Genomic DNA, 24,037 nt, shown 5'->3' with positions numbered 1-24,037 from the left:
TATATATATATATATATAGTTTCTCCTCATGGAGGTTTACAGCCTCCCATGGCTGTAAACCTCCATGGAAGGGCTCTGTGAGTTTGAGAACTTGTGTTATATATAATTCTTATTACCTGGGGCATGATTCCCTATGAAGCAGCCTATATATAGGCAGGGGGCTTTATATATAAATGAAGCAGCCTTCATTTATATATATGAGAACTTGTGTTATATATATATCCAGACATATATGTGTGTGTGTGCGTGTATATATATATATACACACACACACACACACATTATATCAAATATCAGATCTTTCTCTGGATATATATAAAACAAGTTCTATATATTCTATATATAGAAGAAACTATGTGTGTGTGTGTGTGTGTATACACACACACACACACACACACACACACACACACACACATATATAGTTTAATTATATATAAACCTAAAGATGAGGAACAATAAATACCTTTTGGGTTTTATGGGATGGTATTTGGAACATTAAAAAGGGATGGATTTAAAGGAGACTGACACCTTGCCAGTTATCATTATTACAATGTTAAGTATCTTGGTTTACTATGCCTTCTCAAAAGACAGGGCCCTAGATAAAAAATTACTAGCCTTAGAAAAGGGTTTAGAACAAAAATGCAGAAAAATGAAGATTGGAGAAGGGAGCTGGAAAAGATGCTAGAACGAAAGATACAGAACTTCACAGATGAGAATGAACAAAGAGAAATTTAAGACTTGGCAACATGGCCTACAGGAAACACAGGAACTAACGGTGCAGGAATTTATAGGTCAAGATGAACAACAGAGAGAGGGAAATGTAGGTTGGAGATAGGAGCTGAAGAAGACACTAGAACAAAAGATGTGAGAGCTCACAGATCAGACTGAGCAGCAGAGAGAAAATAATGGGGATGGGAAACAAGGCTCAGAGGAGAATCTTTTAAAATTAAAATAAAATAAACATCAGAACATCAGAATTACAATAAAAAGAAAAAATTAAAATGTGGAAGCAGAACCTTGAACAGAGGATACAGGAACTTATGGATGGACAACAAAAGGAGAGATGTGAAATATGGAGACAGACCTTAAGGGAAGAACTTAAGATATTAATTAGAGAAAATACTCAAGTAGAGACAGAAGATAAACATTAGAGAAATCCAACCAAAGGTTGCCAGAAAACAAAAAACTTCTAGTTACATTTATCTGGTTAGTTTACAACAAAGGAGAGCAGATGATAATCACCCACAAAATTATCAGGAATTTGAATGGCAACCTGTGGATGTGTTAGAACTGAGAAAATTTAAGGAAAGTGTCACTAAATTTGGAATGTAAAACAAATCTTGATTTCTTGGGTTATTACAGAATAATGCCCCAGGACTGGAAGGATATGGTAAAAGCAATATTAGAACCTGAGTAACATTTACAATGGTTCTCATAGTGGAGATAAGTGAAGGAGAAGAAGCACAACAAAACAAAGTCAGAAATATAATTATTTCTAAAGGTCAGCTGCTTGGTAAGGGTTGTTTTGCTGAGGTAGAGTGCAGCCCAAATATGATGAAGAAACCTTGACATTAAGTCGCTTGGCAGCCCTAAATGCCTGGGACCAGGTCTTGGAAATGGGAAAGACTTGAACCATTTTCTCAAGCTATGCAAGATCCAAAAACATTCCTTGCCTTTTGCAAAGGTTGACTTCCACTGTAGAAAGGAGTGTATCCATCCATTAGCAAGAAAGACACTAATTGAGTCTTAGCTTTTGGAAATTTGAATTCTGAATGCAAAGAAGTAATCAGACCGTTGGCAGCAAGATCAGCATCAACAGATGAGTGGATTAGACATACAGTTGATTTTAGACCTCGTTCATCTGCTATGATCTTAATAGGAGAAGCCACCACTTAGAGGCCTTGAGACAATCCAAAATCTCAAATGTCTTAATTGTGGTGTGTAGGGTCATTTCAAAAGAAACTGCAGAGAAAACCAAGTTAATCCTAAAAGGGAGTCCAAGCCTCCTGAAATATGTAAGAGATGTGGCAAAGGCAGACATTGGACTAGTGAATGTAAATCAACAGACAAATGGGGCAACACTTTACCAAAAAACTCCCAGGGGGCCCTCTCAAAGGCTCCAATGCCAAACAGGGAATGTTCTCTTCCTCAGGACAATTAAGCACCTCTTCTCTGAAAAACATGGGGTCTGGCCCCATCTTCACTCCATATCAAAACAGATCCAGAGATAGTCAGGGGACCAGGTCCTCCAGGGTATAGGCCTGTATGCTGCGAAGCTCATTTTCACTGTGTCTTTTAGGAGCCACTTGGTGTAGTTCTGACTGTCAACTTTTTTTCCCATGGCTAAGAACCTACTGGATTTGGGTTCAAAAGCAGATGGCCTTTAAGAGTTCTGTGGCTTGGGCCATGTGATGTTAGTTCTAGGTATAGTCAGTATGTGGGCCAGATTTGGGTAAGGTGGAACTGGCTTAAGAAAAGTGTAGGAGAGGGGTCACAGCAGACAGTATGTGCATTTTTCAGGCAGTTGTCATACAGATGAAAGAGGTCAGTGCCTCCACAGAAGGAAATTGCCATGCTATGTTCATTAAAGAATTTATTTCTCTATAAAATAACAGTGATTGTGGCTAGACAAGATGGCACTGTGACACAGTGAATGGAACATGAGAGGTTCAGAGCAGCACAACAGAAGCTGTTATCATGGACAATAACCTTCAAGATGGAACCACATCCATTCATTAATGCTAAAGTCTCCGTGGGAAAAAAATAGAAACCTTTGGAAAACAGAGTTATTATTATAACAATGCCAATAGCTACAATGTCCTTCTAATGGACAACATTTAACTTGTGATCTATTACAGGATGGTGTGTCGCTGAACTGGAAAAATGGCCAGCATCTTCTTTTAGGGTGAAAGATACTTCTTTGCTAGGGTGAGCTAGTTTGTCATATGTTAAATCATTGTCCTGAGTCAAGGCTTTTCAGGGGAGGCACCATATGTGCCTATGCAGGATCTGGCCTACATGCCTATCAGCTTCAATAGCTGGGCGGCTGGTTGTATAAATAGGTACAGAAGTGGTTCAAGGGTAGGCGTGTCAGTTGTAGTCTGGAGAAAGAGGCTTTATACTGCCCTTCCATGGCAAAATCTAAGAAGCAATAAGGTCTTATCTTAGGGTATTGGGTCATAAAGATGGGAGACCCTTGGAAAGGGATAAGGATACAAGTCAGAAAAGCAAGCACACAATAGCTCATGAGAAGAGTCCAGTGTTGTTTGAATCGTTTTTTTCTCTTCTCTTGTGAACTCTAATTGTCCAAAGAAGCTGCCACCATTTCCTTTATCAAGGCTTAGAATGCTAGGCTACAGGAGGCTGCATTGTCTGCTCTATGTTGAAGTTAGTAGCTCAGTGAATTTGATGGAAAGTAGAGCCAGACTTTCAAGAAAGTACATGGTTCAAAAGAAAATAATGGATTTCAACAGTGGGGCTAAGTTCCATGGAAACTTTCTGATCTCAGCTTTCTTAGGGGCTAGCCTCAGCTATGAGGCAAGTTCTCATCTTACTTGTTCCTCTAATGCAAAGGTTTGCCATGCACATGTCCCCTCAAACATGGACTCATCAGAAACATCATGGGTCATGTGAGGCATGCCTGTTACTGGAGCTACCTGCCTCTTGCTGCCTGCCCCTCTAAGAGAACAACACATTTCAGAGACCAGCCCCTAGACAGTTGGGTTAGCATGGAGCCTTGTGGTTCAGGCTCAAGTAGAGGATAGACACCATCCTCCTGGAAGGTAGGGATCAGGCCTTCTTGATATTCTGGAATGATATTCCGAGTCTCCTCCTGAAAGGTTGAATGGAAAATTGTAAGTCAGAATGATCATAGCAGAGGCCTATCTCCCAGACAGCAAAAGCAGAAGTTTCTCACTCCAACTCAGTAGAAATTTGGTGAGAAAAATGCCACACTTGAATAAAGGCTCTTTTGCAAAGAGTTCAGACATACAACAGTGCCATCTGTTTACTATCCACACACTTTCTCCTGGACAGGTGAAAGGGCAGAGGCTTGGTTTCATTAAACAAAAAAAAAAAAAGAAAAAGAAATTCTAAAAATGCAGCTGTAGAAACACAGGCAGGAGGAAGACTTAGGGAAGAGAGCCAGTTTTCACACACTGTTCTCTTGTTATGAAGCCATGAGTGAAAGACTGAATTACAAGACTATCCTTACCTCCCACAGGTACTCAGGTACATTTCAGTGTACAGGCTTTCAGGACCCCATTATGGGAACTCTCAGTAGACAGACTTGTATCTCTTTTCAGCTTCCTGGGGATTCTCTGCTGCAATGGACATTGCCTTGACTTTGAGGCCTAAGGAGAAACTGCTTCGTAAGAGTTACCTAAGAGTTCCTAAGAGTTAAATGGCTATGGATGGGGAAGTAGGGACAAACCTGTAAGGAGATTGATCGGGGATTGTGTGTGGCTGAGGCTGATGACCACCCCAGGAAGATGATAATTCTTCTTTTCCTTAAGGGCTTGATGATCTGGAAGTATTGAGTGTCCTGCTCCCCAGAAGAACCTGGTCGTTTGCGTTTGCTTCATGTTCAGCCCAAGAAAAGTTCAGAAGTAGCCTGGGAGCCAGGCTTGAAGTTAATCTTGCGCCATGGAGCCTGTCTGTTTTAACTCTCATGATTAACTGATTTCAGGATGATCATTCCCAAAGGCTCTTTTTTAGCAGTGAGCCCTTGGAGAGCTTGGAATCAAAGATATGAGACTGATACGCTTGGGATTGTTCTCCTCAAGACCCAAAGTTGTTAGGCCCCTCAAAAACAAAACAAAACAAAACAAAACACATTTGGAATGGCCATACTCACAGGTCTGCGGAATGGTTCTCACACTACAGTATAGAGCAAGTGGACAAGGGGAAGTGCACCAGGTCTGAGATACTTAGTATAGATTCAGTTTCCATGGTAGTATGCACTTGTAGCCTTAGAACTCCAGAGGCTGAAGCAGGAGGATTTGTGTTTGAAACCAGCCTGAACTACAAAATGAGATCACCACATAGTAGGCTTGGGGTGTATACCTAGGACTCTGCATTGTAACTGGGGCTGATTCAGGTAGTGCCTGCCTCATCCTGTAAAAAACAAAACAAAACAAAACAAAAAAAACCCTAGTAATTGGTGGCTGAGGCCAGTCTTGTGGCAGAGTCATACTCAGAGCTTCAGCTTCCCAGGGAGCAGTGAGACTAGCTGCTCACCCTGTTCTGGTGGGAAGGTGAGATCAAATGTGTACCTTGTCACCTTCTAGGACTTCAGGGCCTAGGTGACAACTTCCCAGGGCTGGAAAGATAAGCCCATCAAGTCTTTCAGGAGTGACTTTCGCCTATGGCTCTGAGATGCCCAATTAGAACCAGCCTCTGGCCCACCTCTCCTGGGGAAGTGACAATGAGATTGTCTTAAATTTCACTGGTGCCTGGGTTTGCTCTCAGGCATCCTATTTTCCTGTTGAGATGACTTCCTTCATGTCATAGAAGCCAACAAATGTGGAGTCACATGAAGGCTCATGATATGGTGACCAGTTTGCTGACCAGCCAAGGCCTAAACAAACTTGGAGGTAGTCACTCAGGATGGATCCTAATTCACACTTCTCCATAGTCCCATGATTGAGAACACTTGGGTTATCATGACTAGTCATTATCATCAATACAAATTCCTAAAAAGAATATATAACAGAAATTCCCAAACACAACAGAAACCTCTTAAAACCACTGGTTTTAGCAGCCGAGATCTCTAGCCCAGCGGTTTAGGATGTCTCACCCTACATGCTGGATGCTCTACAGAAAGCCAATGAAGCTGCAATGTCAAAGTCCTGCTCATAGAAGTACTGTCATAGTTCACAAGGAGTGTTTGGGTTGGGAGATAGCCCAAATGTATTCTGGCATTTCATTCAGCTTGTTACAAGTCAACAGGAGAGCGATAGCTACACTGAGTGGGGAAAAGGCTAAAGAGATAGATGTAGATAGATGTAATCAGGTCTTTAAAGGTGAAAAGTGAAATATTTTCTATATTTAATAAAAACATTTTCTCTTTTGAGGCTCTAGAAGTCTAGAGTCACATTTTTTGTAACCCCCCCCAATCTAAAATGTCTTAAAACACATGGCTTAACAGTGGCTGCACAGAAAATATACACCCTTGAAGTCTGACTTTCATTTAAATACAAATATACAAAATGTAAACAGAGACAAGAGATAAATTTACAAAACTTTCCTTTAAAAATAATAAAGACAAAATTCAATTCTAGTTAGGTTGCTATTAAAATCCGTGCAAGCTGTCATATCCCATTGAGTTTCTATTGCAATGTTCAACAAGGAAAATTCTAGTCCACCCCAGCTTGGGGCCACCTTGGAAAACAGACCTGAGTGGAAATTTCTTTGAGAAACTTGGAGGTTGGTTATTGGGGGAACAGTATCCTATCCTGGTTCCCAGTAGAGCTTTCCTGGCCACTGAGCCACAGTGGAAGCTCCTCTGGCTATAAAGGTCTGCTTCCAAGTAGAAGGCTCTGAGCTGGTTCCACTTTTGACTTCAAGGCCAGAGCTGAAACTAGCTGCTTCCAGTGGAGTTTGAATTGATGTGGTTTGAATTTATGCGGTGGTTACAACTGGTCTTAGGAGTAGGTGAGCTCTTGGAATTGTTTTGATGCTGAGGAAAGGAAAGGAGAGAGTCAGTTTTTGGTAAATTCAAAGCCAATGGGTGACTCATTAGTGGTAGCTAGGGAAGTAGGGGAAGCAGAATGCAGAATGTTCCAACCTATCTCTCTTTGCTTTTGTGCATTTTCCCTAGCAGGCCTGAGTCTACTGGCTGCTCCTTGAGCAGAGGGTTTTATTTGATACCTGGGAAGATCCATGATCTATGAGCAGAGGGAAAGAGTAATTTCTTTCTAGAACTTGTAGTTTTACTTGATGGAAATGTTTAAACATTTCATTATATTATAAAACCATGAATATATTGCAAACTAGGATGTGAAACTTACATGAAATTCTTATTGAAAACACACAAACTTGGCAGGGGGCAGAGCTCAGACTGCACTGCCCATGAGCCTGAAGATGCTTCCTGCCGTTTCTCAGATAACAGATATCCTGTGGGGTCACCAGAGTGACCTAGGGTTGAGTTGACTTCACTCAGCCTCAGTTTACTTAACTGAAATAGGGCAATGGAACACATGTGTATATACTTCACAAGAATGCCCATAGGTAGTGAGTGAGTCAGCATCTTTATAAATAACCACCTTCATCCCTGTGACCTGAGGGAGGGACTTAAGATTTCAGGTCAAGGGACCACAGGTGCACCCTTGTGTAGGAGACAAGTACAGAGAGGCTCCCAAGCTCTAAGAGGAGAGTCAAGGGGTTCCAGCATCTTGAACGGTCAGGCCAAAAGGGGTACAAAGTTGCCTTTGCAGCTGTGGAGTGGGGCTCCTGGGTTATCTTCCCCAGAGCTGTTCTTCCATTTGGTCCATATCAATCCTTCATTTAGGGATAAGCTCTGAGGGAAAAAAAAAAGTCTATTCCCAAAGGGAAAACTCCTTAGGCTGCTAGCAAGTGCCGGGGTTGAACAACTAGACAGTGTTTCCTAGTCTGAGGTGGCTTTGCTTTGCAAAGGACATTTAATGGTGACTATTGGAGAAGAGGCTCTGAACTGAGTTTATCTCTATGTCTAGTGGGCAGAGGCCGGTAATGTTGTTCAGCATCCTTCAGTATGAAATACAGCCCTGTGACAAGAACCAACTTTCCTGTGCCAAGAGTGCTGATGTGGGTCCCTGTCCCTTCTGTCTGCAGGGGTGTTGGGACTTTGGACAAACTAACAATTCCAAGCTACCAAGCCATGCAGGCAGGGGACATTCATTCTGAAGCTTGGGTGTATGGAAGTGGGCTGAAGTCCCAGAGCTAAGGCCAGGCTGGCCAGGTGGCTCTCTCACCTGACGCCTGAAGAGTCTGTGGAATAGCCCTTTCTTTGGCGGTTCTGGAGGTTGACTTCTGTTCAGGTCTGGTGAGAGGGTACCGTTAGGTCCGAACACATTCAGCTCCTTGAAACATTCTGTTTCTATCATCTGAAGAAGCAAAAGAGAAATACCACTATCCCTCTGTAGGGCCTCCCTCTGAGACATACTCTCCCCCACCCTGATGGCTCCTCCCCCAACAAGGCACCTCTGTAACTTACTAGGGAACTCCACCCTAAGAAGAGAATCTACCAGAGGTATACTCTTGCCCCCTCTAAACCAAATTCTACAGCTTATTTGACCATCATCCCTACAGCATTCTGATCAGCTGACTTCATCAATTTAATGTTTGTGCCTCCAGAAAATGCTCCATTTTCCCTCCCATTTCTAGCAGACCTCCTGGGAAGGCACTTTGCTGCTTTCATGGCCTATTCTCTCTCAGCTACATCGTTGGCTTCCACACCCACCACAGGCCAGTCTCTGCTACCCTACCCAGTGACCCTTCTGTGCACTTGCACTTTCATTTTCTCTGAATATCCATCCTCCTCAGAGAACAGCTGGTGGCATGCCTTGCCTACCTCATTCTGCCATGGGATTGGCACAGAGCCTGTAGAGAACTTTGAGTAGAAGTCATCATCCGTATGGTCCAGGTTGACACCTTTCACAGTGGAGAACTGCTCAATGTCCAGCACATCCTTGCAGTATACAGCCCGGGGCTACAAGAGACAGATGGCTCCATCATGGGCCCTCCCTAGGCCTGTCAGGTCCTCAAGCCTGACCCTTAGGGTTTTGATGGACATCTTCTTAAGCTTCCCACCCATTTGTGTCCTCAGACTTCCTCTCTCAGATCCACAAAGGGGACCTAGTGAAATGAGAGCTGGAGGTACCCAGCTGCCCAGTCCAGAGCTCCTTCGTACCATGGATTATACACACATAGATCACAGACTTGTGGTCTCTTTCTAGGTAAGTGCAAGTAGATGAGAGGTTACCTCTGTGTCTAAGTTCACACTTTCTGGACTCTCTGGGCACCTCACCCATCAGCTGTCTTGTCCACCAAGAAGCTCAAAGCATCAGGAAGGTAGCACTGTTTCAAATACCTTCTCTTTTGGATAAGGGGTTGCACTCATCACAGTTTGGGATCTGGGGTTCATTCCTCTACAGAGAGAATTGATGCTCTGAACCCAGCACCAGAGCAAAGCACAAGAGGGCTCTGCCTCAAAACATAGTGCCATAGAAAGAAGACAGCCTGGGTGTACATGGCACAGCCCTGGCAAGAATATGTTCCAGTTCCCTCTCATGCAGGGCAGTAAGCCATGTGTCTAATCCAGACTCTGCAGCAGGTAGTCCCCACTGCAAAGTTTAGGAGCTTTGGGAAAAGCCACATGTTTCTTCAGAACCTTAGTTTTATTCCTGCAAATGGGATAATGGAAACATCTGGGCCATAACACTGTTTTAATGTTGTTGCTGTGATGAGTATGAGTGGCTGTGACAATGTGGCCCTACCTTAGTGGGAGAGGATGTGCTTAGGGACTAATGCCCCAGAGTAGGCATCTGGGGAGGGATTTTTAAGGGTGGGACTGGGAAGAGAAGAGGGAGGGGGGCTGTAATCAGGATGTAAAGTGAATTAAAAAATTAAAAATAATAAAATACAGGGTCCTCTGCTCAGAAAGTATTAGATTTTAAGACAGCAATTAATAGAGCATTGAGTCAAATAGGGCCAGGATGACTGCACATGCTAAGCCCACGTAGCTGGCCCGGGGATGTGTTCAGCCTTTTGGAATTGATTGCTCTCAGAGATATTAACTTAACAAGCTAAAACCTACCATCTTATAGCTATTATTTTCTTAGAGAGTCTCCTTTCAGATACATTTATTTTGGTTTTGAAAAAAGTCAAGTGAAGTGAAAAAGATTAAGCCAGTAATAGTGCCTATGAATTATGAATGTGGCTATTACCTGAAGGTGATAGGAGAAGAACTATGAATGGGTGGTTGTGGGCAGAGGACAGACAAGACAGGGGCAGGTCACTTTCAGGAATTTATAAGGGGCCCACAATCTTCCCTCACCACCTATCCCAATGATATGCTAAGGGCCTTGGCTGCCCAGAACAGGGGCCATATACCATGTGGTCCATTTACTGTGTTTACCAGTGAGAGGGAATATTGACCTCTATACAGTACACTGAGGAGCCCTAGAAACCTCGTGGGGAGCATTGTCACACCCAGGGTAACAAAATATGCTTGTTTATTCAGTACCTCAGACTTTCGGCAATAAAACAAGGACAGTCTCAGATGGCTAGCTACATTGATTACCAGAGATGCTGCCAGAGATGCTGCCTCCCAAGCAACACTCCATGACTTGGAAGATTTTTTTTTTCAACTCTGCCCAGCCAGTACTCTGAGTATGCCTCCATTACCGTCCCTTCCCTACCCACCTCCTAGTCCCAATTTTATTTAAGGGTCTGTTTGCTGACATTTCACTTCTTCAGACTGATATTTCCATGGTAGAAATAACCCAGTATCCTATTCATGATCCATTCCTTGGAGCCTGGCATAAAGCTTGGGGCATGTGGACAGGTTGAGAAATATATCCTGTGTCATGAGTGATCTCACCCCATCACCATAGTAATAGGTAGCCCAAGGACAGGAGGAGGCTTCAAAGCCCCAGCTTACAACTGTTGTGTCCTTGCTGTTACTCTAGACATTATCTAGGGATGCTAGTGACTATACCACAGCTCTAAACAAACTTAGAAATACCTACCAAACAACAAACAAAATTTGAAAAATTCTGATGGACTAAGCTTGGTCCAAGACCATCTAGGACCTGGGTATAAGATTAGTACTTCTTGTGGGGTTGGGGACAATTTTGGGTGCCATCCTTAGGAACACCACATACTTCCTTTGAGACAGGCCTCTCATTGGTTTGGAAATCCTAATTCATCAACACTGGCTGGCCAGTGAGCCCCAGAGATCCTCATGTGGGTGTTGAGGACTGAACTCAAGTCCTCTTGCTAGCAATGCAAGCAAGGATTTTATTGATGAGATATCTTCTCAGCTGTTATCTCCATTTTTGAGATAGAGTCTTATGTAGTCCAGGCCAACATCTCAGACAGGCTGTACAGCAAAGGATGATTTTGAATTTCTGATCCTTCTGCTTCTATTTCCTAAGTAGTGGGATTACAGATTGTACCACCACACCTGGAGATCAAACTCAGTACTCTATTCCATACTAGGGAAACATTCTACCAATTGAGTTACATTCCCAGACCAGGGTTAGTACTTTTCTTACTCCCTAGATGATTCCAAATGGGCAACCATTTTGAGAGTCACTGCCATGATTAGAATTTACAAACCAGCTGTGAACTTTCTCTCATGTGGAGTTTGTAGTACTTACTGATTTAATCTTTCTAATGTCAAACAAACAAAAAAACCATTCCCTGGTTGGACCTATGATGTGGATGCCTATGATCTTGCTACAGGGGTCTTCAGTGGGTGACCATAGACACTGTTCAGCATCCAGTAGCTAGTCCTGGCTTCCCACATCTGCTGCTGCCCTCCCTACCCAGATGATCAGGGAACCTTCACTTACAGGAGAATACCAAAGATGCAAGGACTGTTCCTTACTTCCTCAGTGCTGTGCAAGCAAATGGTTAACAACTGGTTCTGGGAGAGGGGTCTTGGAAAGCTCTGCTTTGTAATATTCACCAGCTGTTAAGGTGTCAACACTCCCCATCTTGGTCTACTGTAGGCTCTTGTCCTGAGGTGACTGAGAAAGGGGCTGGGAAGAGATTTGTACCACATCTGTTAACTTTCATGAGCTAACACAAGCTAGTTCCCATCTCCAATGTTTCTGTAGCATCCACAGTTCCTGGCTCCATCCCCAAGGCTCCAATAAGGATACTTAAACTGCTGGGACCTAAAGTACAGAGGCACAAAAAGACCTTGCTGGGTAGGACTCCTTTGTGAGTGTGAACGTGGGTAATAGAGACCCAGTGGAATACCTCCAAGGAGAATCCTAATTGAACTGGACAGTAGATGTTCAGTTAAACTGAGATGGTCCTCAATGCTAATTTTCCACTTTTGCCTCATTTCAACCTTTAATATATCTGGCAGATTCAGAAAGGGGAGGTGTCTTGGACTTCACTGGACAGAAGAGGACCTGAAGGTTGTCTAGGTGCCCTATTCTGGAGAGTACCTAAGTCTCTGGACAACCAGTGAGGGGGCTCCAGGGTTCATGCCCCATCTGTACATTCTGACATTGAGATCTGTAACACTGCCACAAAGTAGCCAGAGTGTAGGAAGGGGCAGTGAGCAATCTTTGGTACTCCAGGAGAACTGGTGGGTTAACTGATTGTGTGAGGCACAGCTCAGGGTCTGAGAGAAAGCATGGCTTGGAGAGATGACTTTAGAGCTCCTGGGAGCAATAGTGGCTACTCACATCTGGAACGAAGGGAGGGTCCAACATCCCAGCCTCCAGGCGCTTAAAGTTCATGTTCCTGAAGAAGGGGTGCCTCTTGACCTCAGCAGCCCCCTCCTCCTGGCAGCCCAGCCTCTGCTTCGAGTCTTTGGTGAGCAGCTGTGACAAGAGAGTCCCATGAGGCCATATGATTGGGCCTTTTCATCTGCCCATAGGCCAGAAGGACAAAGGAACATCTGTGAATGTAGCTCTAGCCTCCCCAGTGCCAACTCCTAAAACTCACAGTCTGGAGAGGGATGTCTCCCCAGTTAGAAGAACTGAAGTATCAGCAAGGAAAGGACCAGATCATATCTTTGTCATGCTTTCAGTTGACTTGTGTACACTATCAGACTGGTGGCTCAGGTTAGTGCCTACATCCGGGCTTCTCTTTTATATTTTATTTTGTTTTATATTGTTTTATTGTGTGTGGATGTATGTGCCACAGCATGTGTATGGAGATCTGAGGACAACTTTCTAGAGTCAGGTTTCTCCCTCTACCTGTCACCGCATTCCAGGACTTGAACTCAGGTCACCAGGCTTGCATTAAAAAAATGCTTTACCTGCTGAGCCATCTTGGCCCCAAGTTTCTCTATTCTAGATATAAGTAATTGGACCATGCTCTATCTGTTCCAAGAAACACCAAAGAAGCAAGGCTGTGCAGTAGCTGAGCCTGTTAATGCAGCCCCCTAGAGCCTACAGTGCTGGCAGATTAGCGAGATCATCAAGGATAAGAAGATGAAAAAAAGGATGAGAGGTAGGGCTGGGTTGTTTATCAGCTTCTACCAGGAAGGAATGGCATCTAAATAAGACTTTTGCTTTCCAAAAGAAGTGCTAGAAAATCAGGGTTTTAGCATAATATCACTTCATTTTAAAAGCTTGGTTATTAAGTTAACATTTGTCTATTTCTAAAATATGCCACACAGGTGGAACAAAACACCCACCTATATGGTGTCAAGGATAACAGGTGTACATTACCATGAGAGAAGGTGTGGGTGCAGTGGGAGAAGGCAGAGTAGGTTCCCTGTATGTAGAGGACCACATATAATCTGGAATGACTGGGAGAGTCAAATGGTGAAGGACTCAAGGGAGTGTGGAGAAGGTACAGAGATGGGACTCAGCAGGGCCCCCAGATCCAGGATTAGATCCAAGGGACAGGAAAGTTGGGTGTGTGGACTTCTATACCTCAAGGGGCATGGCTGCCAAGATGGAATGGAGAACAACTTCCCTGCTGTTTGTGTAGCTGCCTCTATGGTTTATAGGTCAGGTATTACAGTAGCCTGAGTCAGCACCTGCTAAAGGAATAAGAGTAGAGTGGCCAGACTGAGACAGTGTGGGTTATAAGAGGATAAAGTTCAGACCAGAATCCAAGACCCCAAGAGGAGACAGAGCAAGGCTTGAGGTTTCTGGTGGTACTTGAATGTGTACAATCATTTGGTACTTTTCAGCAAACGCATTTCCCTCTGTGGCCACAAGGGGGCAGGAAAGGAACAGCTTTGGTCCTGGTTACAGCAAGAGCTCCAGCTCACAAAACCTAGGGTTAAAATGGGTTTGTAGGGAAGTGGAGTGGTGGTGATAGTGCTAGTGGTTAGAAGTAGGGATCATGTTTGCCTCATTCTCTCAGTATGTCCATGCCCCTGTTGATGTTTCTTGAGATAGGCTTCTTGGAACTCCTGACCCTGACCTAAGACTGTGATGTCTCTTTCTATAGTCTTGTTATATCACACAGATAGCTGACCATAATATAACAAGTATCACTGGCAGCCATTTCTCCACATTCCTAACCTCTGCTGTCTATCCCTCCATTACCTCATCCTGACTGCACAGGTGTGACAGTTTGCTGCAGTGCTTCTTTGAGACTGGTTAACAGTGGTCTACATGTTACATGCCTTTCTTCATCATGTCTTTTACATATGTCTGTAGCAGAGGAACACTTCCTCTTCTTTTCGATATGATCAGAGGGCAGATCCAGCCCAAATCCTTACCATAGCTCTATAACACAGAAGTAGCCGGGCAGGGGTGGCTGCAGGAAAGGGATTACTTGGGGGTGAGGTAGCTAAGCACCCAGGGTTCCCTCTGAATGTAGAGGTTTAGTTACTTCAAGTTTCCAGTCCTGGTCTTCCCTAGGCTTCTGCCCCGGGGCTGCTTGGGAACTCAGGAATAATAGGAGAGGCCCCTTTCAGGCTGGGCTTCTCTGCTGCTCAGGGTATATATAGTATGGCTCCAGGGGAAGGTACTTTGCCACATGGGCTTGCAAGTATGTGGATCTAGGCACTCAAGAGCATCAGAGGGCATCTTCCTGCAGTGAGTCTTAGGAGACTGAGAACCAGGCAGGAGCAGAAGTAGCTGAGTTCATACCAAATCCAAGGAAGGGCCTAAGGACCAGCTACGGAACAGTGTCCACCTTGGCTGAGGGGACCTTATATCCCCCACCACTCCTTCTTCTCTAGCTGTCCAGTATCCACACCTGGCCCCAACATACCCCAGTCATTCTAATCTCTTCACTTGAAGGTCCTGCTCATCTACAGATGCTGCCATATAGAACTTGAGCTGGGACCACCGTTCTACATAATGAACGGAAAACTGAGAATATGTTCAAGAACTCCAAGGACATCAACACCTGCCTTGCAGTCCTTGCCCTGAGTCCAGTCTCTAGAATCCAAAGTGGAGGGAATAGGAGGCCAAGTTCAAGGGCAGGACCTTGCTTGTGAACCAACTTGGGCTATCATCTTTATGCTTTGCTGACTTTTTCACAAAGCTACACACCTTCATGGGTGTTCACATCAACACATATTCCTTGATTCATGGGGTATCCTGTCCAATATGACCGGTGTTCTAGGCAGAGGCTGGAGCTACCACTGGGCAATAGCCTATGAGCAGCATCTGGCTCACTGGGAGCTTACCATGTTGCAGATGGACTTGGCCTCTTCAGAGAACTTGGAGGAATATACCTCCTCGGTCTCCAGCACCCGGCGATCCACCTCTTCACGTTTCACCTTTTCCTTGCGGCCTCGAAATGGTGACTGGCCCTCAATCATCTCATAGATGAGGCAGCCCAGGCCCCAGTAGTCAGGGCTCAGGCCATATCGCTGGTTGTTCAGAACTTCTGGGGCTGAGAACAGAAGAAGGGGAGAGAGTGGTGGACAACTATCAGCAGAATGCAGCCTAAGTACACAGCCCAGTGCTGCTCTTCATCTCAGCAGTACTCAAGGGTGTAACATTCTCACAGAAAAACTGGAGTTTTAAGCTGGGGATACTTCCTTCCAACCTCCAACTGCAGCCCAGCAGGTGTGTAAACACCACTTTGTCCAGAGAAAGCCTTCCCTAATGGTACTTCACTGCATCCAATTCTGACAGTAGCTTCAGAACTCTAATTATGGTGGATGGACATGTCTCCTCAGATAGAACACACAATATAGCTCTCATTGCTTTGTCCCCAGTGATAGGCACGGTTCCTAACACAGGACATATTGCATACATATTTATTTCAATGAAGAAGAGTGCCCATCTAAATTAAAGATTAAATTCAAACTACATGGACTTTGAATCATCTTTTGGGGAGCAAGGTAGAAGAAGAGGCTTAGTAGTTAGCAGCATAAACTGGCTACTGTTGTAGAGGGCCTGGGTTTAATTCTCAGTACCCACATAGCAGGTGACTCCAGTTTCAGGAGATTCAACACTCTTCTGGCCTCTGTGGGCACTAAGTACACACAGGGTACACAGATATATATGCAGGCACAAAGCCCATATACATAAAATAAAATCTATTATTGTATTTTCACTACAGTTTTGACAAAATGACTCAATAGATATATATGCAGGCACAACGCCCATACACATAAAATAAAATCTATTATTGTATCTTCACTACAACTTTGACAAAATGACTCAGATGTACAAAAGAGACCGCTATGTATCTTAAGGCCATCCAAAATGGAAAGCATGTGTGTGGTGGTGTCCACCATCAGTGGACACACGACAGAGTCTGTATGTAGACAAATCATTCAGCACTGTGTCCAAAGGAGAGCAATGCAAATGTATAAGCATATTTCCATGCAGGTACATGGACAGGTGTATCTGTATCTATATGTCTGCCCATCTGTCCTTCCATGATCCATATATCCACCATCCATCTATCTATCATCCAGTCATCCATCCCCCATCTGAGAGGATCCTTGCAGGTGTCATAAGAGAAGTGAACCATGTTTACAGATAAGAATGAAAACCTAATATAGATGGATTTTATCAACCTGGATCAGACTTAAGGGGGTCTAATAACAAGTGGTTTATTCCCAATGTATTTATTTTGGAAAAAAGTTTCCTGGTGTAATACAATCAGTGCACAAGAAAGCATAATTACATTGAAACTCAACTCAGGGTAGTATAATTTCTTCCAAGGAGATAAGTTCTAGAGGTAGGCTACTTGTACTACCTTAAGGGCCTAAGGGTCTGGCCTGGTCTCAAACATATAACATAGAGGTCATTTAGGCTTATCAGCCTCCTCTGATCCTGGTTGTGGGAGCTTGTGGGGAGTTTCTGGCTATAAGAGTCACTTAGATTTCTAGCTACCTCTAGTTCTGGTTGTAGGAGCTTGATATGGCCTGGTTCAATAAATAATACAAATGACCAGGCTCTTAATCACTTCCAATTCTCTGCTTTCTGGATGGAAGAACAGGTTTTTCATCTTTCCTACTGGAAAGGCAATCCTGTGTGTTTAACATTCCTGGTTTCTCTGTAGATCTGTGGGTGCAAGAACCTTTGTGCTATGATGAACCCAACACCCATCCATCTATTCTCTATATCCCTCAGGCCTATCAGAATTCTCATAGTCACATATATACATATCCCACAGGTTGCCAAGTGTTTTGTTGTCTGGGTCCTCAAGAACCAGAGATAATGTATTGAATGTCCCACATCATCTGTGGGTACAGGCCTGAGCAGAGGGCAATTGGGACTGAGTCTAGAACTTTCAGGTGACTACAATATCCCCTGGGGTCTTCTTAGGAGTCTCCTAAAAAAAGAATGACACTTCATCAAAGTAGTGTCAATAAGGGCTCCCCTAGAAATGCTAGTGCCAGGTTCTGGTCACCAAATTCCTAGGCTGGCTTGTTTTTGAGACCTAGGTTGGCTTGTGGTTGGGGGCTACAGAGAACTCAGTTTAGATCACACCTTTAGTCCTAGTGTACCACTCTACCTGATTGAGGTCTCCCACCAGGCATTTCTGTGGAAGATCAGCACAGTAATTCTGACCAGCAAAACAAAGACTGGGGGATTTAGGAATGGATGCCCTTGGGGAGGCTCAGTGTGTGATAGGCACAAGGTATTACTCACCCATGTAGCCAACAGTGCCTACCCGACCACGGATAAGGTCTCCCTCAGGGATCTTCACAGCCAGTCCCAGGTCTGAGATCCTGATGTGGCCTGTTGGGGACAGCAGGATTAATGGTTTCCTGTGGTCTTGTGGACACTCTGATCAGGGCCACAGACTTTCTAGGCTTCTGTTCAATGAAGATGTGACATCAGTCTGCTTTCTCAGGGTAACCATGTAACCCTGAAAGAGTGTATGTAAGATGTGTAGAAATTACACATAAAGAGAATATTAATAAAGATGCAGAAAGATGCTTGGACAAGGCTGGCCACTGGCCGACTTACAACATTTAATGCCCCAATGAGCTTCCGGAAAGGCTGAGGTCACAGAGTTTAAAATGTCCTGGCTGTTTCAGTGATTGCTTCACAGGAAAAATATGAGGTTCTTGACATTTTGCAACAATTTGCTTAAGGGGAAAAAATTGTAAAGCAATTTGGGAAGCCACTCCCTGCCTCCCTGATTGGTCTTTGGAGGTGGTTTGTTTTTTCCCCTTCAAAGAGATGGAGAAATGAGAAGGGTGGTGCCTGGTCTGGAATCTGAGCTCAGAGTCTGCTCCCCAAGACCCAGGCAGCATCACACTGAGAGTTCTACTTCTATCTTCGTCACACCTTCTAAGCAGGGTGATGGCTACATTTCATACTCGGGAAGGAATACCTTTGTTCATAAATGCCTGTGGGGGCCTGAGTGGCTTAGATGGCCTCCAGTTCTATGGTATTTGACAGAAAAGATAGTATGTGAGTACCAGCAATGGAGTGCCCCTTCTGGGGCTTCAGTGTGAGTAGTGAATAGAACACACTGTAGCCTGGACCTCCCAGAGGACCCTGTGCTCCCCATTCCTCCATACACAGTTCTCTTCAGGCCATCAGTTGTGGGTGTATATGTTGTGTGTCCCAAGAACATGCAGAAGACTTGGTAGTGTTACTACCAGGTTAGTTCCCCTAAGCCCTCAGGCTTATTATATGCAAGATAGACACTTGGATGCCACCTCCCCTTCTATGGAGATGGGTAGAGCTAGTTAGGTACGTGAGAAAACTACTCTATAGGTGTGATGGGGCTGTTTCCCTCATGCTAACACCCAAAAGCAAGTAATAATGATAATACACAGATAATGACATGTTTACAGCTGGCTAGAGTCAACAGGCTGTTTTCATTGGGCTATCATGTAGTACCCTCACCTTGTATGTATGTATGTATGTATGTAATGTATGTATCTCTCCATAGTGGCCAGGACAGTCCTGAGGTCTCTGCCTCACAAACAAAACAAGGACCAAGACAAGTAGCATGGATGTTCAGTGCTGACACTGGCTCTGATGTCACAGTCAACTGAGCTACTCTGCTATAGGAAGTAGGAGCCCCTCTCAGGCCCAAGAGTAAGGTACAGGAGTGGAGTCCTCTGCCCCATGGGCCTCATCCCTTCCCATGGTCCAGGCCCAACCCCCTCCATTCCTAAGAGTCTCTGCAATCCCTTGCTCTGAGTATCTTAGAACACTAGCCTCAGATATTCAAACAGAAAAGGCCCCCATTTTCCAGCCCCTGACTTACCATAATCATCCAGCAAGATGTTTTCGGGTTTTAGATCTCTGAAAGGTGAAAACAACAGTCATCTGAATACGGCCATTCCAGGCAGCAAAAACAAACTACATCTGGGTTGACCCTCTGGTGCCAGTCAGGCCTAGATATCACAAGATATCTGCCTTCTACCTCCAGACTGAGGTAGACTGGTCTTTCTCGGTCAAGACCACTGTGAGCTCATTTTTCTCCTCCAAGTAATTTAACATAAATGCTGAGGTTTGCCATTGGCTAGGAGGTTAGTAAAGGCCAATTCTGGTGCTTGTCCTCACACGAGTGGTTCATGGGGTAGAGGACACTGGCTAGTATGGTCAGAGACTCTCCGTAGGGCTGGGAAGACGGAACAGCACAGAATACTCTGTGGACAGAGCAGGTCCACAAAGAGAAGTCACAAAGCCCAGAGCATCAGCTCTACCATTGGGAAGAAAGCTGTAGGAGAAGATGGGCTAGAGGAAAGACTCCTATGGATGGAGTCCCAGGAAGCTGCCGTATCTAAGCCCAGCTGTGTCAAAGCCTGGAAAGCAGCTCAGGCAGAAAACACAACTGCCAGTGCAGTGGGGCTGCTTCACCTTATCTCCTATATCTTCTTTCAGTGACAGGATCTTACTCATAAAGGGGAATCTTTGCCTTACCAGACAGAACAGGCAGAGATGCTGTATTTCCCAGTAAAAGCTGGGTAAAGGAGCAGCTCAGAATGGGATATGTACCATGTTGTTACATCCCAGGGATGACAATACTGGCATCTGGATAGAGGCTCCAGTTCTGCACCAGCCAGCTTTGTTTGTTTACCTGATGACAGGTCTCCTTGTGGGTGGTTCATGTACCCAAATCCTGGGCATTCTCACCAAATGAGGTGGGTATTTTTTAATTACATATCCCTTTTTAATTATAAACCATCTTTGCTGATTTTTATTATTTACATGGGTTCCTTTTAATGTACTAGTAACTGTAAGTAAGGACAAGGACTCTCAACTTAAGATACCAGTGGCCATGTGTTGGAAACCACAGCTTGTCAAGGACCACCAGACAGGATCAAATTCACAGACAATCCAGAGCAGGAGGTCAGGACCAGAGGAATACCTTAGGTCAGTATTTCTCAACCTGTGAGTCTCAGCCCCCTTTGGGGTGGGAGTTAAGTGACCCTTTCACAGGGGTTGCTTAATACCATCAGAAAATATAGATGTTTATATTACAATTCATAACAGTAGCAAAATTACAGATATGAAGTAGCAATGAAAATAATTTTATGATTGGGGGTCACTACATGAAGAACAGTATTAAAGGGTAAAAACACTAGAAAAGTTGAGAACTACTGCCTTAGGTCTTAGTATTGCCCTAGAAGAAGGAAATTTGGAACTCCAGGGTTGCCCACCCCAACTCCAACACACTTTCTTTTAAGTAAAGACAATGAAGGAGGTTCTTTGTTTTCAACCCTTAGGGGAAATCTTCTAACTTCTTACTTCAATTACAAAAATAAAAAACAAATCCCAGAAACACCCCCGGGGACTAGAGTTTGGAGTAAGAGCCATGGAGAACATTCATTTGTAAAACCTGTTAGGGTACTAAGATAATCTTTACCCAGAAATCCATGTGAAGTCAACTGACTGTGTAAGTGCCTGAGGGTCTGTGAAGACTGACTGGGTCCCATATGATGACAGTGCCCAGTGAGAGTTTCTATAACATCAGTCAGGCACTTCTCACAGTTTTTTTTTTTAAAACAGATGATGGTGGAAATCAATTTGCTACAATAATTATATTCCAGTGGGTCCCTTGAAAAATGTGATGTAACTAACCAATATCAAAACATCAACCTCTTCTCCTGAACACATAAAGGAGTAATACAATATTCCTTCAAAATGCAGGAGGGGGGCAGAAGAGACGGCTCAGTGGTTAAGAGCACTTAATATGCTTCCAGAGGACCAAAGTTTGGTTCCCAGCACCATATCAAGGTAGTTTACTTGTAATCCCAGCTCCAGGGGAGCCACTGCCCCTTCTAGACTTAGTAGGCACAGATGCAGATAAATTCACAAACACACACATATGTAAGTTTTAAAACATAAAAATAAAAACTTTTTAAAGTTCAGGAGGGGCAACAGAGCTTTAAAAAATCCTCTGCACTATGAGGATACCATGAAGCTCTGCCCATTGTGAGAAGCATTTTGTATGGTGTTCTATAGAGTCCAAGCCATGGTGGGATTGAGAGGGGAGGAAGGTGATGGTTAGAGCAGGCTCAGGATTGGGTATGGCAGGATATGTGGCTATGTAATGCCCTTGGAGAGTGACTCTCCCCACATCTCCCTGGGACTGATTCCAGATAGTAGCCACCAGAATCCACTGAGTATTCCTGGGTACAGAATGATAGGGTGGCAGTGATCACAGCCTCTCCTTGGAGGAGGAATTTAGAGAATATCATTTTACAAGGTTGGCTTCTCTAATCATTAGAGGCCAGAGACACCATAAGGAGAGTGGTCCATTTTACTAGCTGGGTTCCTGGGAACTCTGGGATACTGTTGGAAGGATGCAGAGGCCCAGCCAGACTCTGGGAGCAGTGCTCACCTATAGACAGTGTTCTCACGATGTAAGTCTTCTAGGCCACAGAGAATCTCAGCTGCATAAAACAAGGCTCGCTCTTCCTCAAAGCCAGGATTCCCCATGTTGTAGATGTGGAACTTCAGGTCACCACCATTCATAATGGTAAGAACCAGGCATAGTGCATCTTTGGTCTCATAGGCATAGGCCAAGTTGACCTGGGAATACAAGAGCAGCACAGTGAGGTCATAGCAACTGTCACTGACAAATATCCCCTTCCCTGGGATCAATAAAGCTGGGAGGTAGGGGAGTAGAGGGACAAAGCAGTTGATACTCTGTGCCTACACCTCCTTTTAGTGATCCTACCTGCTTTCTCTCATACACAGTGAAGAACCCATGTATAGATCTTCTGATAAGTGGCTCAAAGTAAAGGGCTGAAGGGGATATGGGCAGGTAGAACCTTGTCCTTCCAGAAAGTCTACCAGGTTGATGACAGCTCCTATACCAGTGCTTTCTCTCATACCCAGTGAAGAACCCATGTATAGATCTTCTGATAAGTGGCTCAAAGTAAAGGGCTGAAGGGGATATGGGCAGGTAGAACCTTGTCCTTCCAGAAAGTCTACCAGGTTGATGACAGCTCCTATACCAGAAAGCATGTGTGTGCATTAGTTTGTTAAAACTAGATGTTGCCTAGTTGGCTAGTCAGAAAAGCAAGGCAAAGTAGAGTGGCCCTTCATGATGTAGGAAGGGCAGTGAGGATTTTGGGAATAGTACACAGTCTTGCAAAAATCTATGCAGGACATGTCAACAGGCATGTAAGTAGTAGATTCCTGATTACCAAGGTGCAGTGGGTGAGGCGGGTGGTGCTGGACTGAAACAATTTATACTATGCTGTAGTCTCCACTTTGGGAGCTTGCACAGATGAAATCTGGCCACTGATGGCCAGGATAGGGATAGGCCAGGCCATAAAACTTGGATGTAATCATCAGGAAGAACAGGAGTTATTTCTGAGGAAAGTAGACAAATTGGAGGCAGAGGTGGCATTAGCTCACGGGCACTGGGTTCCACTACCAACTGCTAGAGCTGACCCTCTTCATTCCACACCTGCCCATGTGAGCCCCAGGAGGGTCCAGAAGGTATGTCATGGTCTGTATAAGTGTCCTCTAAAGGTCCACATGTTAAAGGACTGGTACTCAAGGTGAGAGTACCTTGGAACGTGAGAGGACCTATTAGAGGACCTTAGGTCATTGGGAGTCACATAGTCCCTAGAAGTTGACTATGAGACCTGAACACCTCTTGTCTCTTTATTCTGCTTGTTTTGGTTTCTGGTAATACTTCAACAATACTTCAACAATAGGGCTACTTGATATTGGATGGGAACCTCCAGAATTGGGAGCCAAAATAAATGTTCTTTTTATTAGTTAAATAGCACAGAGTTTTCTTATAGGGACAAAAGCTGACGTTGAGTGACAAAAGCTGATACCCAGTGTTACTGTGGGAACTCTCTTGCCAAGGGTCGTGGATAGACCCCACTTAAGGAATGTTTAGCCATCAAAATCAACAGACCTTGAACATATTCCAGCCCAGGCTTGCCAGACATACGATGCTTTTCTTAGTAGGCCCCACCAGCACTCCCTTCACAGATGAGGGCTCCAGTGGGCAGCATCAATGTGACAACTCAGAGAAAAATAGCCCAGGTCAAACCAGGCTGATGCTAGTTTTGTCCAAGTCCTACTTTAAGGTACCACTAAATTCTCTACTCCTCTCTAAGGATAAGGATGCCAGCTGAGATAGCCTAGAATGAGACCCAGAGATCAAAACTTCTGTCCTGTTTAAGTATCACTTCATAAAATCCCCCTCCTCTGAGGAATGACCAAAGGTTAATGATGGCATCCCTCCCTTGGTTACACAGTTTAACTAGGGTAAGCCAGTTGGGAACAACTTTCAGAATGTGTGCATGGCTCTTATTATAGTGATTCCTCTGCTACAAATCTAAACCCTGGCTACATTCACAGAAGCACACCAGGAAATGTTTAAAGTAGATATCACAGCATGGTTGGTTAAGGTTCACAAAGGAGAAACAATTTTAGTCTGTAGGGATGGGCTATACAGAGAAGTTATGTATAGTTTTTTTTTTTTTTTTTTTTTT

General features: G+C 44.2%; 1 protein-coding gene across 4 annotated transcripts in view; it reads right to left on the bottom strand.

The window, feature by feature from the left end:
- Positions 1-2,578: 2,578 nt before the first annotated feature.
- The window catches only part of Grk5 (G protein-coupled receptor kinase 5), a 204,612-nt gene continuing 183,153 nt past the window's right edge, over positions 2,579-24,037 (bottom strand). The window contains exons 9-18 of one of the 4 annotated variants that reach the window (XM_031390887.1): positions 21,916-22,106; positions 19,333-19,370; positions 17,754-17,843; positions 15,326-15,534; positions 12,408-12,545; positions 8,552-8,689; positions 7,953-8,084; positions 4,433-6,679; positions 4,214-4,352; positions 2,579-3,832 (exon numbers count right to left, since the gene is read on the bottom strand). In XM_031390887.1, coding sequence (XP_031246747.1) covers positions 6,581-6,679; positions 7,953-8,084; positions 8,552-8,689; positions 12,408-12,545; positions 15,326-15,534; positions 17,754-17,843; positions 19,333-19,370; positions 21,916-22,106 — 1,035 coding nt within the window. In that variant the 3' untranslated portion in view covers positions 2,579-3,832; positions 4,214-4,352; positions 4,433-6,580. Of the gene's footprint in view, positions 3,833-4,213; positions 6,680-7,952; positions 8,085-8,551; positions 8,690-11,558; positions 11,748-12,407; positions 12,546-15,325; positions 15,535-17,753; positions 17,844-19,332; positions 19,371-21,915; positions 22,107-24,037 lie in introns of those variants that run through there. The other 3 variants (XM_031390888.1, XM_031390885.1, XM_031390889.1) reach the window with 3 other exon arrangements.

The sequence above is a fragment of the Mastomys coucha genome, unplaced genomic scaffold, assembly GCF_008632895.1.
Source record: "Mastomys coucha isolate ucsf_1 unplaced genomic scaffold, UCSF_Mcou_1 pScaffold21, whole genome shotgun sequence".
Classification (NCBI taxonomy): Eukaryota; Metazoa; Chordata; class Mammalia; order Rodentia; family Muridae; genus Mastomys; species Mastomys coucha.
This window is presented reverse-complemented; position numbering and strand designations above follow the sequence as displayed.